This window comes from Gavialis gangeticus, unplaced genomic scaffold (assembly GCF_001723915.1).
Source record: "Gavialis gangeticus isolate Ggan-Ray unplaced genomic scaffold, GavGan_comp1, whole genome shotgun sequence".
Taxonomy (NCBI): domain Eukaryota; kingdom Metazoa; phylum Chordata; order Crocodylia; family Gavialidae; genus Gavialis; species Gavialis gangeticus.
In genome coordinates, this window is record NW_017729025.1 from 8,347,219 (window position 1) to 8,363,127 (window position 15,909).

The 15,909-nt window shown below is 47.5% G+C and overlaps 2 protein-coding genes across 4 annotated transcripts in view; one reads left to right on the forward strand and one right to left on the reverse strand.

Moving 5' to 3' along the window:
• Positions 1 to 13,732, forward strand: part of CDKL1 (cyclin dependent kinase like 1) — a 31,290-nt gene extending 17,558 nt beyond the window's left edge. The window contains exons 3-9 of the mRNA XM_019519876.1: positions 2,330 to 2,402; positions 3,941 to 4,031; positions 4,696 to 4,896; positions 9,562 to 9,644; positions 10,416 to 10,472; positions 11,565 to 11,720; positions 12,214 to 13,732. Coding sequence (XP_019375421.1) covers positions 2,330 to 2,402; positions 3,941 to 4,031; positions 4,696 to 4,896; positions 9,562 to 9,644; positions 10,416 to 10,472; positions 11,565 to 11,720; positions 12,214 to 12,321 — 769 coding nt within the window. The 3' untranslated portion in view covers positions 12,322 to 13,732. The remainder of the gene's footprint in view (positions 1 to 2,329; positions 2,403 to 3,940; positions 4,032 to 4,695; positions 4,897 to 9,561; positions 9,645 to 10,415; positions 10,473 to 11,564; positions 11,721 to 12,213) is intronic.
• Positions 13,733 to 15,090: 1,358 nt separating this feature from the next.
• The window catches only part of ATP5S (ATP synthase, H+ transporting, mitochondrial Fo complex subunit s (factor B)), an 11,271-nt gene continuing 10,452 nt past the window's right edge, over positions 15,091 to 15,909 (reverse strand). For all 3 annotated transcript variants that reach the window (XM_019518368.1, XM_019518367.1, XM_019518366.1), the window contains exon 5: positions 15,091 to 15,909. This exon is cut by the window's right edge and continues 1 nt beyond it. In XM_019518368.1, the coding sequence (XP_019373913.1) occupies positions 15,800 to 15,909 (110 nt within the window). In that variant the 3' untranslated portion in view covers positions 15,091 to 15,799.

The window sequence follows — 15,909 nt, forward strand, 5'->3', positions numbered from 1 at the left end:
GCAATAGGCTGCCCAGGGCTGTTGGGAACCTGCAGAGGTGTTAAGAGCAGGTCAGACCAGCCTCTGTGGGGGTGATGTGATACTTGATAGATCAGTGGTTCTCAACCTTTTTTGTACCAGGACCTATTTGTAAACACCACTGCCCAGTCCCGACCCAGTAAAGAGTTTAAGTTGAAAAAAGCCCCCTGCCCCTGCTCCTGTCCCTGCCCCTGCCAGTACAGGGGGGAGGTGTTAGTCACTTCTGGGACACTCCTCCCCTCATTCCTTGTCTATAGATATATTCTCCTACCCAGTTTTATTGTTCTCCAGTCAACTTTATTTCCAGGTCCCCTAAAGCCTTGTGCCCCCAAGAACCCCGCAGGAAGTCAGAAGCACTTCCCTCAAAACAACTGCTTGCTCAAAGCAAGCACCATGCGAGCAGGGGAAAGAAAACCTTGGTCCTGCCAGCCCCTTTGGTTGTTTGATGTGGTATAACATGTCTCGAGGGAATTGTATGGCCAAGAGTGATACCTGGTGCGTCGGTGCTATGGAAATGCTAAGCCCAAGTTGATAAATCATTCTTGGGCCTTGCACCTAGAGGAGTGGCCAGTAGGAGTCGTACTGAAGTGTTGAGCAGACAAGAGCTCCCTTCACTGGCACATAGCCCCAGCAGAAGGATTGGACATGCCTGTGGGAGATAAGCCAGAGAGGAGCTTCTCTTTCAGACTCACTAGAGACTCTTCACTGGAGAACATACAACAGTCACAGGGAAGATGCATCCAGTGCACAGAAATTCAGTCCTGCAGTTTGAGCACGTAACAGTTTACATAGGCTAGATAGGCCACACGGTTGGCTTTAGAAAGACCTTGGGGTTTGCTGCTCTGAATGGACAGGTCTTGAATCAGAGGCTGGGTTTGTACAGGAGCCAGTGTGTATGGTTTTGGGCATAATGGAGCTGCTGACAGGCCCCAGGGCTCAAGCAGTTGGAAGGACTGGTTAGAACAGGACTGAATGCCGGGAATCAAACCAGAACAAGCCAAAGTCTACACACCGCTGGGGAGCTGAGAGGAGGCAGGATGGGGAGGTTGAGCAGGAGTCTGGACAGGGAGGCCTGGGAGCATTGGCTTGACCAGTGTGACACTGCTTATTGCTAGGTTGAGAAATCAGGCTTGTTACTTTGGAGGAAGGGAGGATTCAGGGGAGGGTTTTTTACAAGAAAACAGAGGTCTGCAAGGTCTGAAAAGAAAAGGCCTGAGATTGCCATAGTTGTGTTTCCTCCTTGTGCTGGAAACCTTTGAATGTTTGAGGATGTGTGAACAAAATGTCACACCCTAACTTTTAAAACGACCTCCCTTCTCCAGATGTGAGTTCCGTGTTGCAGATAAATGATGGCTGGGGAGAGACAAACAAAGCGCTGAATTTGACACAGCAGATAAAAATCACTTCCCTTCTCCTTTGCTCAATTATCTCTCTTTCCTCCAGTTACCTGATTATATCATGAGGCTGCCTGGTGCCACGGTATCTCTGAAATCCTCCTGCAGTTGCAGACTGGCTGCTTGGCATTTCCAGCTCTATTTCAGCAGAGTTAATGGTGCCAGGGCAGGTGAACAGGGAGCACAGCCACAGGACAGGAGTCACTGTTTGCTTCTGGTTCACTATGTGGTTGCCAGTGGACAGGCATGAAGTTGGCCCCATCCAAGTGGTGCCAGAAAGCCTGGGGGTGCTCTTAGCTGCTGCAAATTTTTCTTATCTAGTCATCATAAGTTAAAATGGCAAGTCCCTGTGGGGGCTGTCTGAGTTGGCTTGGTGTTTGGAAAGTAAATGGGGCTTTTTGGAGAGACCTGCAAGTTGCTGCAGACTCCATGGCTGGATTGGAGTCTGAGCTCTAGAAAAGAGGCCTGCGTGCCGGGAGGGTCTCTATAGAGCTGCCTACTGGGCTGCTGGCAGGAGAGGTGTCAAACCACTGCTAGATATTACCTCTGTTGTCAGCAGTAGGAGGTGACTTCTCTGTCTTCCTGTCCCCTGCATTGCAGAACAGCTCAGGGAGGGCTAAACTCTGGTCTTGTAGGGTGTTTGGTCTGAGCAAAGTCTGCCTGTGTGTGTTCTGTGGCATTTGCACTTCTGGTTTTGTTTTGCCCGCAGACGCTGTTAAATGGTGCTGCGTTTCAGGGCATTCCCCTCCTCTCACCTGCAGCACAGCTTTGGATTTTCCCTAAGTAATGATAACAGTGAGCAGAGAGAGGAAGGCAGGCAGGAGGCAGAGCAGAGATCTCTTATAGACTAGTCACGTCAGACCTGCATAAGCTTCCAGGAGCCTGAAAACACCCTCCTTGTGCTTCTTTTCCAACAGGGTGCCTGAGCACTTAGTCAAGAGCATCACGTGGCAGACACTTCAGGCTGTGAACTTCTGCCACAAGCACAATGTAAGTCCCACAGACACTGGCGGTGATAGTCCTGGGGTGTGCGCGCCCTGCTACCAGCTCTCGGGGCCTTACTCTGTCAAAGCTGGCCACGCGACCTTCAGGTGTTGTAGGAAACGTGTTTCTGGAGCGTAGCCACATGCTCTCGATGAGGTTTGTTTGCTCAAGGTTCCAGACCTCGGGTTCACTGCCCTACAGCGATCGGAGCAGTAACTTGAGCTTGCCTTCCAGTCCAAACAGCAGCTTACAGCAAAATACCCATGTCACCAAGCCTGTCTGCAGCTGCAGAACACAGGCCTGGCGTTAAGTAGCATAAAGCCTGATCCAGCTCCCATTGATTTCGGTGAAAGCCTTTCTCTTGACTTCAGCAGGCATTGGCTCGGACACCGGGTGAAAGGATACACGATTAAATATGCCAAGACTGTGGAAGTTCTGCAGAAATCCTCTGACTTTTGACCAGTGCTGTTAGAGACAGGCTGGGTAAAGCATGTCCTGGAAGCCTTTGGGGGAGAGGAGGACTTGATTGTTGGGTGGATTCTTTCCTTGCAGTCATATTCCTTCTTTTGCTTTGCCTGCCAAGGCCTGAGTGGAATGTGGGGCCAGAGACCTCTGGAGAGAATATTTTGTCTCCATGCTGGACCACAAGAGTGGCAGCTGACCAGTCTGAACCACAGGACTGTTCTCTGTCTGTCTGTCTGTCTGTCTGTCTGTCTCTCTCTCTGCCAGAAGGAATCACTAGGTCATTGGTTTTAGCCTTCTGTGCATCACAGTATATGCATGTCACCTAAATATCTTCAGAGGGCTGAATTATAAGCTGCTGCCTCAGGACAGAAGAGACCACAGTGCTTCCAGACTGACCCATGCTTTATAAAAAAGAAAAAAAACCCACCCAAGTCCTTACCAGTCCATCTGGGGGAAATCCAGATGTGAAGACCGGTTGGCCCTGGAGCACATAGACAAGGTGCACTCACCAAGCATTGGAAAAAGGGGTTCTTGTGTCACCCAAGCCCTGCTACAGAATATCCCTCCTGCAGGTGACTAGCTGGGCCCTGGCACACCCAATGTGATCAGCCAGTATTGTGAGGCCAGGCTGCCAGTGCTGTGTGTGCTGGGGCAGCGCAGGATGCCCGGGGAGCAGGATGCCCATGCTCAACACCCTAGGAAATTGCATCTTCTTTCAGGACTGACCTGGCATATATTCGCTGTCTTCTAGTCTTCATCTTTTTCAGCAGGGGCAAAAGTCCCCCCACTGCCAGATCTCTCCTTCCTGTACAAGCACCGGGTGATGAAGTCACCAGCTTGATAAGCTGAGCTCTGTAAGCCCTGCCTTGTCAGGCTCAGCTTCCAGGGCTCAGATCACTTTTCCGGCCCCCTTTGTAGTCTCTCCAGTGTTTCCATGCCAGGCATGGGCCCCAGGGTGGGGTGCAGGAGCAGTCTCCTCAACATGGTGTTCTCAGTGGCAAGCTCCCTGCTGCCAGTCCTTTCTTCCTCCAAGTGGAGTAGTGGAGTGCTCACCCCGACCCTGCTGTCTGTTCTTGCAGTGCATCCACCGGGACGTGAAGCCGGAGAACATCCTGATCACCAAGCACTCGGTCATCAAGCTTTGCGACTTCGGATTTGCTCGCATCCTGAGTAAGTGCTGGTTGCTGTGGCCTGTGCTAGAGCCCAAAGGAAGCATTTGCCTGGGCACCTACATTGTGATCCAGACTTGCTTTGTCCTCATGTGATGCTTGTGCATGGCAGCTCTCTTGTGAGGTGGGCTGGCGTTTACAAGGAAACACAGGTTGTGGGTGTGTTTTCACAGAAGAGTCTGAAGTGGGATCTTGAGAGCCCCAAGCTAGATGTAAATGAGCTGACTTGGATGCCTGGGGCAGGCCAGCCTTGCCTGCACAGGGCCTGGCCTAGACTGCACTGTGGTCTCATGACTGCAGTGTGGGTAGACTGAGTCTCTGTGATAGACTGGCCTGTTCTGCAAAAGGTCCTTTCCCCTTGGGAACAGTGGCTTCACTTTTCCTGTAACAACAACACCCATGCCCAAGCCCTGTGACCAGTCTTGGAACATCTGGTCCAGAAGAGCCACACACAGGCTGAGGCCTGGCTTTCACTGGGCAGCACCACAGAGCTGGTGCTCAAGGGTTTCCCCAGAGCAGAAGTGGCCGTGAGTGTGCACAGCAGCTCTGCCTGATGGCTTTCAGGTCGGTTAGTCATTCTGTTGGTACCTGAAACAATGAACAAGGCACTTGCTGCACTTAAGAATTCTGACACTCTGGTTCTGTCTTTCCTTACCCCGCTCCAGCTGGACCCAGTGACTATTACACAGACTATGTGGCAACCCGGTGGTACCGTTCTCCTGAGCTGCTCGTGGGAGATACTCAGTATGGCCCTCCTGTAGACGTCTGGGCCATAGGCTGCGTTTTTGCAGAGTTGCTCTCTGGTGTCCCTCTGTGGCCTGGCAAATCAGATGTCGACCAGCTGTACCTAATCAGGAGGACACTAGGTAAGTGTCCCCTGGGTGATGCACTTTAGGTTGTGCTGATTTCTAACCCCTTGAATGGCATGATAGTAGAAATATTGCATGCAGCTGCTACACAAGGCTATCATGATAAAGTCCAACTCCACAGATCCAGAGAGGTAGGGGGGTGTGTGTGTGTTAGGAAACCCTCAGGTTAGCCCCTCACAGCTGAAATCACCATTCCTTTGCTTTTGTTGCATTTTATTCCCTGCTAATGCAGTGGCCTGACCTTTGAGTCTCAGAAGGAAAGGCTGTGCCTGAGAGCAGCGTGATGATCACTGTGCAAATACACTTGAGCTTCCCGGTAACATGCCGGTGAGAGGTCCTGACTGAAAAGCAGCAATGACTATGCTAATAGTGATGTTGCAACTCCCTTTTCAATAAGCTCTAGCACCACATAGGTCACTGTAGACCCACTACTGACAGCGACCCAGCACCAACAACTCCCACCAGCATGAATGGGCATAGAGGCAACCCTTGTGAGAACAGTATTTTAATGAGGGTCCCTTTTTAAGAACATAGCACTGGACAGGGACATCGAGTCAAGTCCTCTGCCACCAGTGTGACCTAGAGGAAGAACTTCCTGAACCCACATTTAGTGAACGGTGTGACCTTGATTTCCAGCCTTACAGTCTATGATTGGAAGGACAAGATCCTTCAGCCAGGAATCTCTGGGTTTTCTAAGCAGTGGTAGGAGCACCAGTTAACCCCAGTAATCTTGGAAGTGCCCAACCTCCCAGTGCTTCAGAGGGAGGTGAAAAAAGATTCTGTATTTCCTGTTGATTTCAGTGAGAGGGGATAGTTTTCCCGAGCACCTCTTGTTCAGGGGCTCTTTACACATGTGATTGCAGGTTCATATGTTCAGGGTGCTAGGTGCTACCCAGGCATTCTTGCAGCCATTTTTAAAGGGCTTACATTAGTAATTCCATTGCCAAATCATTTTTCCAGTCTCTGGGAGCGATGTCAAAGGGTGGTTTGGGGTTTTTTTTAAGGGGCTGCGTGAATCATGTGGAAACACGGAATTATGAAGGTTGCTTGCTCAGGTTAGAAAGCTGATTTTGGTTCTGTTGCTTTTGCAAACCCTTCATATTTGCCCATCAAGCATGTTCAAGGGATCAGCCTTTGCTGGAAGAAATACTTCCTCACCGGGAGTGACTCTGATACTCAAAGAGGTGACAACAAATGTTGAGTATTGTGTTAAGCCCCAAACCTGCAACTGGTCCCACACTTTGACCAGGTTTCACCTGCATGGAGCTCACCAGGCCCTCCAGACCTTATAGTGCAACATTCAGTGAGTTAAGGGTGCCCATGGAGGATGGAAATGAGGGCATATGATTTACATACGTGGGCAGCTCTGCAGGCAGGGGACACTTGCAGTGAACACTGCCCAAGCTGGCAGCACAGCACCCTCTGTCTCCTGCCAAATGAGGGGTAGGGGCTGAATGTTGTGATCTGAACAGCAGTAAGGAAAGGGAGCATTTAGGCAAGTTATTTGTCCTAGATAGGGGCCATATTCAAAGGGGGTGCAGCGGCATGATTGCATACCCCCTTTCCACAGTGTAGCTCAGTGGCTTTGGAGTCCAGATCACACTGTGGGAGCAGCAGTTGGGAACTCCTTTTTAGGTCCCCGAAGCAGGTAAGAATTCCCCCGCTCTTGGCATCCTCTCCCTTCTCCTCCATGGTCAGCAGCATCTCGCCTCCCCTCCATAGCTACTTCTTGGGGTTCAGGTAGGGGAGACTCACCTGATGCTGCTGCTGTCCCCAGCTGACATGTGGGTGGGAGAACCTTAGAGCTGTTCCTGCCCTGCTCTAACCAGGCTGCAGGGAGCAACTGCATGGGGAGCTGAGCTCCACCAAGGACAGCGGTGGTGACAGGTGGGTCTCCCCTTCCTGTGACCCAACAGGCATAATTAGAGAGAGAGAGTGAGGGGAGTGAATGGGAGGGGAGGGAAGGTAGTACAGAGCATGGAGAGGAGGGGAAAGGGTGCCAAGAGGGAGGGTTTTTACGTGCTTCAGGGACCTAAAAATAAAAAAAGTCCCTGGTTGCTATTCCTGTGGCAGGGTCTGCCTGCCCTTGGTTGAGGGGGGAGGCTGGGAGTGGGGGTGTAGCCACCCCTGCAGCACCCCCTTTTTTTTGAAATCCTGGATCCACCTGTTCTGTGGATTATTTGCTCAAGGCCTTCCCTTCCTCCTTAGACCCCTCAGATTTCTTGAAGATTGTCCCCTTGGTATCCCCTTTTGACCTCAGAGTGACTTTCATATTTCAGTGTCTGTGCTTCCCAGGGGCTCTGGATGCGATTCTCACTGCTCTGGCCCGTCTAGGCTTCTCACTGTGCCCATCACGGTGGTACCTGAATGTCCTGGGCCTAATCCAATGTCCCTGTGAATTTCTAACTGACTGCTGTGCTGTTGCTCAGGCCACTGCTAACTTGGGCATAGGCTGGCAACAGTATGACAGGAGCTGTTCTCGTGGGTCCGTTCTCTGGATCCCCCCACTCTCTTCACAAGCTGCATTTTGTGATAGTCCTGACTGCTTGTCATCCTGGCCAGAGCTTTGTTTTCAAGGATGGAAAATGATATAGGAGCTTTTCATTAATGTTTAGCAAGAGTTTGTTCCCTCTACACCACAGGTTTTCTAGCACAAATGAGATCCACTTCTGTTTTTACCATTAATCTGACCCACGTCAAGGTTTGAGACAGCCCTGGTATTTTTCCAGGAAGAGCAGTAAGCTCCCTGCCTCTGCCTCTGGATTTGGCTTATCACCCTGGGGGAGGAATTCCAGTCAAATCCTGCAGAAGATTAGGGATACTTTCATATTTTGTAAAAGTATCTTCAAATGCAAAGGGAGACACTTTGAACAGTTTAGGGTTGAGCTTCTCCCAGCTGTCAGCTGTTTTGCCACAAAGGAAATCGCAGGAGGTTTTGGATGTGGAACAGTGGGGGGTTTTTTAAAAAAAAGCTCGGCGCTTATCTGTTTAGTTGGACTTAAAACTCTGTGGTATGGACTAAATTTTCTCTTATTGCTTCTGTTTCACACTGGTACGTAGCAGGCGCGGAGCCGATTCTCAACTCTGGGTGGAGGAAACAAACCTGCTTTTTAATTGTAGTGATTCTTGAATAAATCAAGATTCATATTTTCTTGTGGGACAATTTAGAAAACTGTTGGCTTATGAAAAAGATCAAGGGACTAACACACGTGCTATAAAATACACACAGTTTGATTGCTGTGTCCTTGAGTCCTCTCATTCAAGCTTTAAGTCATTTACTCACTTTTAATAATCGGGTTTCAGCTGAGAAGGGTTTCCGTTGGACCTGAGCTTTGGAAAGGATTCTGGCTCAGGCAGGAATTACAGAGAAGAGCTACTTCACAGCTGTGTGCTGATGTACTATGTGTAGTGTTACAGTGGCTTGACAGCTTGTTTGCTGCCTGCTGCTCTTTCCTGAATGGAAAGGCTTTGCAAGGGGTTTGCGAAGCCCCCTTGGGGAAGCCTCATATTAACACCTTCTTCTCTGTGCTGCCTTTCAGCCCATCCTGGCTCCTGAGAGCCCCAGTGGAAGTTTAAAAAAAGTCATCTGATTGGAAGGAGCCTGAGCCTGTGCCCTGCCAGGGGTCAGGAATGGGGAGGAGGGGAGGCCCGTTGTTAGGAGCAGAGCATTTCTCGGGAAAGCTTGGCTTTGAGAGTGCCAAAGCACAGCATCAGTGCTGAGAACCAGGTTGGCATGACAGTCCCTGCCCTCCTGGTGAACAAAGCAGGCCCTGCACTGCCAGCCCAAAACAAACAGCGGCTCTTGCCAGCTGCTTATTGGGATGGTGGACTGTGCCATTCTGTCCCAGTGCCTGTCGGTTCGTCTTGCCTGAAACGCTTTCAGGCATCCCCAGCATTCCCTCCCCTTGGAGAGCCCTGGACAGTCTGATGGCAGGCGGGGGGCTGAGCTTCCCAGCTCTGCTAGCCTGATCTCACAGCTGCTCATGCAGCACCCTCTAGCTTCTGCACTGTCCACACTCCTGCATTTCTGTCCAGCCAGTGCCAGAACTGTATATAAGAGCACAAGTGGGATGACAACAGCGGTATTGATACCTGTCATATCTGTGTGTGTAATAAAGAGGGAAGTACCCCTGCTATTACAAAGTGCTCTACGTTACAGTAGCAAGGTGTCCTTTAGGCTGCAGGGGTTGGACTTTGCCAACATGATGTAATTTCCAAAGAGGTGTTAATACCCAAACTGGTTGTGACTGGGTGGCAGAGTGTGGAAAGGCAGACATAGTTAGCTGTGTGGGAGCCCAGATCATACCGCATGGATAGGGTCTGGTGCTCCTGCTCTGAAGGTGTTACCACTTCAGTGTAAGGGGAGTTCCCATTAGCAGTATAGGGGCAAGGGCACACAGCCTGACTCCACTACTGACAACTAAACATCCAGCAGAGCTAGCCAGCTCACTGCAATAGTGAGGTTTAAACATGTCTGGTGATCAAGGCTTTTAATGAGGGAAGTGTAGAGGGGAAGATTAGTGCTCGTCTCATTACTGATTCTCTCAATGCCAGTATGTTAGTGTTAAACTTTTCCCTGCGTTGCTGCAGACTAAGCTTCTGAAGTGCGGGCACTGCTAACCTGGGCATGCTAACCTGCTTGCTTTGTGTTCTTGATCAAAGGGGACCTAATTCCCAGACATCAGCAAGTATTCAGCACCAACCAGTTCTTCAGTGGGGTAAGGATTCCAGACCCGGACAATATGGTAAGGACACTCTGCAGACTCCCAGCAATTGAGTCTAACGCTACTCAGCAAGTCGCATGCCGTACTGTAGAGATCACTGTATGTGGCTAGAGAAGGGTTTTCTGGGGTGGAAAGCTCAAGTGTGGTTCCCAGTGCTGTACACTGGGTTACAGCTAAGCAATAATTGGAGATATTGACCATATTCTAGGGGATTAGTGACCTCCTAAAGCAACAGGTGGCCCAAGCTGCAGTTCAGCCTGTTCGTGTGCCCTGTGCAAAACCCCACACCAAGGGGGTTGTCACTATTGTAGACAGCAATTAATAACCACAGGCGTGTGTCCTGGAGAGGAGAACTTTCATCTCCCGCGCTGTTATGTTCAGCTCAAAGATTGAGCTTGTCAAAATCTTTGTAGGCTTAGGGCTATAGACAGACCCCAGCAGCTACATTTGCTCTCCTGCTGTACAGGATTATTATTCCCCACTCAGAGGCTTTGCCAAGCCCTGTTTAGAATGGATCCTGGGTGGAGAGCCTTGGCACATGTGCTTTGAACAATATTTTGCAGGACTAGCTCACTTCAGTCTGTTATTTTTAACTTGACATTCAGCATATTTCCCTCTGGTCATTGTCATTCCCTTGCTGTCCCAGCCCCTGCCTTTAATGACAGGCCAGTTCCAGAACAGGTGTCTAAGCAAGTAGCGGAGGATGCATCATGGTGTGGGAAGCAGGTCACGTAGGAAAGGGCACCTGATCCGTGAAAAATGTATGAATAGAATGGCACTTTATTTTCACAGGAGCCACTGGAGGCGAAATTCCCTAACATTTCATATCCTGCTCTAGCCTTGATGAAGGTAAGCAGACGATAGGCAATGACGTTCTGAGCTCATTCGTAATGAATGTAGAGCAGCTGAAGAGCTGACTTGATCCTGGCCTGCAAACACCTGCTCTAGTATTTAATTAATTGATTTAGTATTTAAGTATAATATATGTATTTAAGACTTCTGAGAGTGTAGAGCGTCAAGCAGAAAATGAAATAATGAGAACCACCAATTGGAAACTGAAGGTGAACAAATTCAGACTGGAAATATGGCATAGGATAACAGAAAAGTAGGGCCTTGTGAGGTCATCTAGTCCAGCCCCCGGCTCAGGGTAGGATTGTCCCCGACTAAACCATCCCAGCCAAGTGTCTGTCCAACCTGCTCTTGAAAACGTCCAAGGCCAGAGATTCCACTTCTCTAGGCAGTCTGTTCCAGTGCTTGGCCGCCCTCATAGTGAGAAAGTTCCCCTTCATCTCCAATCTCAATTTTCCCTACTGTAGTTTGAGGCCATTACTCCTAGTCCTCAAAGTCCCCTATAGCCACAGAGAATGGACTGTCTTCATCCTCTCTGTATCACCTCTTGGGGATTTGAAGACTATTATCAAATCCCCCCTGTCTTCTCCAGATTAAATAACCCTGGTTCTTTGAGCCTTTCTTCATAAATCCTGCTTCCTAGGCCCCTAATCATTTTTGTTGGTATGCAGTGAGAACAGTTGGACAACCTCACATGGAGTCTTGATTTACATTAAGGTTGAATGCCTTCCTGAAGGATCTGCTCTAGCTCATGTGGAAGTTGTGGGCTGGATGTAGAAATTACAGCAGGATGTTCTGTGGTCTGTAATATATAGAAAGTCAAACAAGATGGTCTATTCTGGTAGGAGATTCTATTAATTTACTTCCATGTTGCAGAAGTAGGAATTATTCAGTGTTAACCCCTTGTGTGTGTGTGTTTCATGGTTTAGGGAATTCTGTTCTGACTGTTAACATTGGCACTTCCCGAGGCCTGGAGCTTGTTCTTTGTAAATGGCGTGTTCGTTAAAACCAGCTGCTTTTATCAGCCATCCTGCAATTAGTTGATAAGCGTTGTACCGTTCATCCCTGTGTGGTCCTCTACTGTTTTCAAAGGGCTGCCTTCATATGGACCCTGCTGAGAGACAAACCTGTGAGCAGCTACTGCAACACCCGTACTTTGATGGCATTAGAGAATCGGGAGAATTGGGAAAGGAGCATGAAAAAGCTGCTCGGAAGCCAGCCAGGGCAACACGAAAGCACATGCCAGGGGTAAGACTTGTCAGCAGTAAATGTACCGTGCTTAGTAAAGGAGCTGGTGTTCTTGTAGCTTCTACCACATGGAGTTTAGTTTCTCACACCTGCAGTATCTCAAGATAAGGACCCCTAAATCAGACCCAGTCATCCAAGAGCTCCCCTTTGCTCCTACGGCCCCAGTTCCCACAACAGCTTTCTTCCCTGCTGACACTGTTGATGGTAATTGGAGGGTTGTCAGCTTGGGATGTAGCACATTTCCAAGCTACTTCCCATTCATGTGTTCTAAGACTAAGCCAATTCCCACAGTCCTCTGCCACGTGATCGATGGATAAGACCCATGTTCTTCTTGCCCTAAGTGGAAGGAGCTGAGTTACGGAACAACAAATAGTACATACCTGAGCAGCTTCTCTAGAAGTGTATAACTATTTTATGTGGGGCAGATGTATTTGATTGGATTAGCCTACTTCACATTCCTATGAAAGCACAAACTCTGTCCTTTCTTCTTTAGCTACAGCACCTTCCTCAGTTAACCAGCAGTAACGTGTTACCAGCTTTGGATAACAAGAAGTATTTTTCCAACACAAGAAAACTGAACTACCATTTCCCCAACATCTGAGAAGATACCGGCCACTACTAACAACTAAACTACAAGCCCTCCAGAATTTTTTTTAAAAAAAGATTTGAGGTGAAAAACTAAACCAACATAAATGCTATGATACGGATGTGAGTGATCTGTAAAGTTACTTGTTAGGGGACATCAAAGGAAGGAAAATCCTGCATAGAGAGTGCCCAAAGCTGTTAATCAGTGTTCTGTGTACAAAGCAAAACACATAGTTATGTTGCTTTTATTTGTGATTGTATTGTGGTTTGGGATTCCTGGGAACCAGTGCTTACAGTATGTGACACTAATAACGTGCATCTACTGCCTGTATTGAAGACTTTGCAGTCAAATCATGTGCATGCCAAACAGGTTTGTTCCAGAAAGCCCTGTTCTGTCAAAGTGATAATATAAACCATTGTCTGTGACTGTATTACACAGCAGGAATAATAGATGCAGCAAGGACTCGTGCACAGGCTGCGCTGCATTCCTGTGAGCAGGGAGTCCTACCTGAGGAACCTGCTATGTTCTTCAGGATTGGGCCAGCAGGCTGTCGTGCTAACCGCATCAGTCACTCGTTTGGATGAACTTGCTGAAATCCAAGTATTTGTAGTATTGCCCCAAGTTGTGCACTTCAGATAGGAAAAAGAGCATTAGGAAGAGCCAAGATCAGTAAATGTAGCAGAATGCCCCTCAGGCGAGGTTATCACTTGTGGAGGGAATAAATGTAATTAATAATACCATGGTCTTGCTTTAGACTAGATTTTACAGGACTCCTGCCTCTGTCTTCCTAGCTTTATCCAAGAGGCAAGGATTTCTTAGGGCGATAGCTTTCTATTGGACCAGCTGCATAGTTGGAAGAGTTAGATAAGCTTTTGAATACAAGATGCTCTTCATCGGGTCTGAGCAGCTAAAGGCTGCAGAGTATAGTATTATGCAGTGGTTTCGTTTAATGTTTTGCTGTTGACCCAGTCATTTCTCTGTAACTTTGCAGGTGTTGATATTGCCCAAACAATCCCAGGACCTGTTTAGGAAGGCACAGGCAGGGAGTGCTCTTCAGTAGCTACCTTAGTATACATCTCATTTCTTTGGGTAATCTTGGGATGTAATATTCTGTTGGGTTTTAATAGAATACAAGTAACTTGTCTTTCTGGCATAATATGTGTCTTAATGTTTGGTAAGTGTACACAGTGATGTATGTACGTAGAACCACTTCAGGAGTCTTTAACAGCTGTTTGAAGTACAGAGCAAGAGGTGCGTGTTCTTTTGAATACTATAGGTATAATGCATTTGAAATATATGAGATTCTCTTAGTGAGGCAGATCATGTATCCTCACACAATTAAATGTCTACTGAACTTTCTATTTGTATCCTCATATTGGAATGTTCAAATTCCTGGACTAATACAGCTAATGTATTTTAATCTTGAGCATTGTTCCACTTGTATTTTTGGTCATATCCTTTTGGAAAAGAATATAAATATCTTTTTGCAGGAATACCAGTTGTCCAGTCTTGCACTTTTGCAGTTTAACAGAGCAACCATGCTCTAGAAGTACATGCTGTTTGGGCCATGAGGCAAATCAAGGATATGATCCTGCAAGATGCAGGCGCTACTGAAGTTCCAGATCTCAGACCCAGTCTTGCTGCAACCATCTGCTCAGCAGCAGAAACTGGCCAAGGTTCATCTTGCTCAAAATGTGGTGTCTGATGGGGGCTAGCCTCTGATGCTGTGGAGGAAAGCAAGAGAACCCTAGAGCTGGAAGAGGAGGGATTGTTTCTGTCCTCACAAGGTCACATCTTGGTCTCTCATAGTTAGGGTTGGACTTGCATCCAGAAGTAAAACTACACATTTGGAGTATCTGGACCCGAGTGATCTCCCCTGTACTAATGGAGTGTGAGACATTCAGTGAGAATCGGTATTATTTTATTTGGATTCTCCTCATAGCCAGAGGCCCCAGGCAGCACGCCACTGTGTTAGGTGCTGTACAAACACAGAATGAAAACACTGACTTCAAAGAGCTTATAATCCCAGTGGAGACAAGTACAAAGATGCAGCGAGGCAGCGTTAGTCAGCAAGATCACCCTCAGCCTCAGGATGTCAGCAGCCTACAGGTACAATGTACAATCTACAGTGTAAGTGCCAAGGGGCTCAGAAACTTGTTCTGTTGAAACTAACTGGCTGATGCTAGGGTCCCTTAATAACCCCCCAGCATCCTTCTCTCAGTTCGGAGTTACAGCCCTTCATCATGTGTCGTGGAATCTCTGATGGGGTTCCATTTACAGTGTTACTGCACTCTATTTTAGTATGTTGCTCTTCATAACAAGCATCATCTTTAGTTTTCCCCAGTCATTTTAAATGTATTAATTAGTTAATGAAATCCCACACCCCAGGTAAGGATGCATCTAAAGAGCAGAGCCATTCCCACCTGCCTCAAGCTTTTGGTGGTTTTGGTGTGGGCAGCAGCTGTAAGGGCCTACACTTTTAGCTGTTGCCTAATAAAATTACACTGTCTTTTCCCTTCCACCCCACAGGTCCTCAAAGACACCCCTTCCACCTTTTTTGCCCTACTGAGTGGTCTCCTGTGGCCCTAACATCCATTTCTTTCAGCTGAATGGCAGGTTTTTACATTTACCCTTTTGGAATTTGGCTCCCAGGGATCTTTACCAGCATGCAGCCAGGATACAAGCAAAAACCTTCCTTCCTTGTCCTGTTGATTCCTGGATAGCCCTTTTCTCCCCAGACACCAACACCGAGAAAGGAACAATAAAAACACAACAACCCTTCTGAAGATAGATCATCTTCTTAGTTAGCAGCAATACAAAGTATTTGATACTAATTAAGTCTTCTGGTGTGCACACAATTTGTTCTAGGGTAAGGAGAAGGTGTCATTCAGCCCACAGTGATCTAAAGCAGCAGTCAGCATAAGAACACGCTCCAAAAAATCAAGTTTTGCAGAGAAAAACTTATTGTGTTCAGCACACCCCCTGCAGTCTATCCAAATGTGAAGAAATTAACAGCAAGCTATCTTCCCCACACCCACTAAGTAAGGCCCTCATTCGGGTAGTAAATAAGAGGTGACAAACATCATTCTGGTACTGTAATTCTTTAGCAATGGCACAAATTTATTTTCCATATTCGACTAGAAGCCTGTAGCACATTTAAAAATAACTGTAATTTGTGCATGAGAGCGCAGATTTTTAATTTATATTCTCCTTTAGCAGATGGGTATGTTTTCATTTTTCTTCAAGTTAGCTCTTTCAGCGACTCCAGAACTTAAAATTCCACGTACGTCTTCTCGGTTGTATTTAACTGACAGAATAAATTAAATTTAATGAAATTTAATTATGCAATTGGTCAGGTTTTTGAAATAGCTGCAAAGCCCAGAATGAGAAGGCTGGTTGTAGCAGGAAATGCAATACAGTGGCAACTGCAACATAATCAATACAATTCATGATAAATACAAAATAACATACTTCAGTTATACAAAGGTGATTTTTATTCTAAATCGAGTTTCACCTCCAGTGACGGCAGTGATTGCTTAAGGATTTGAACAGTAGTTTCTCTCTCTCTTATTGCAGGAAGGTCGCTCAGGAATAAATATTCTA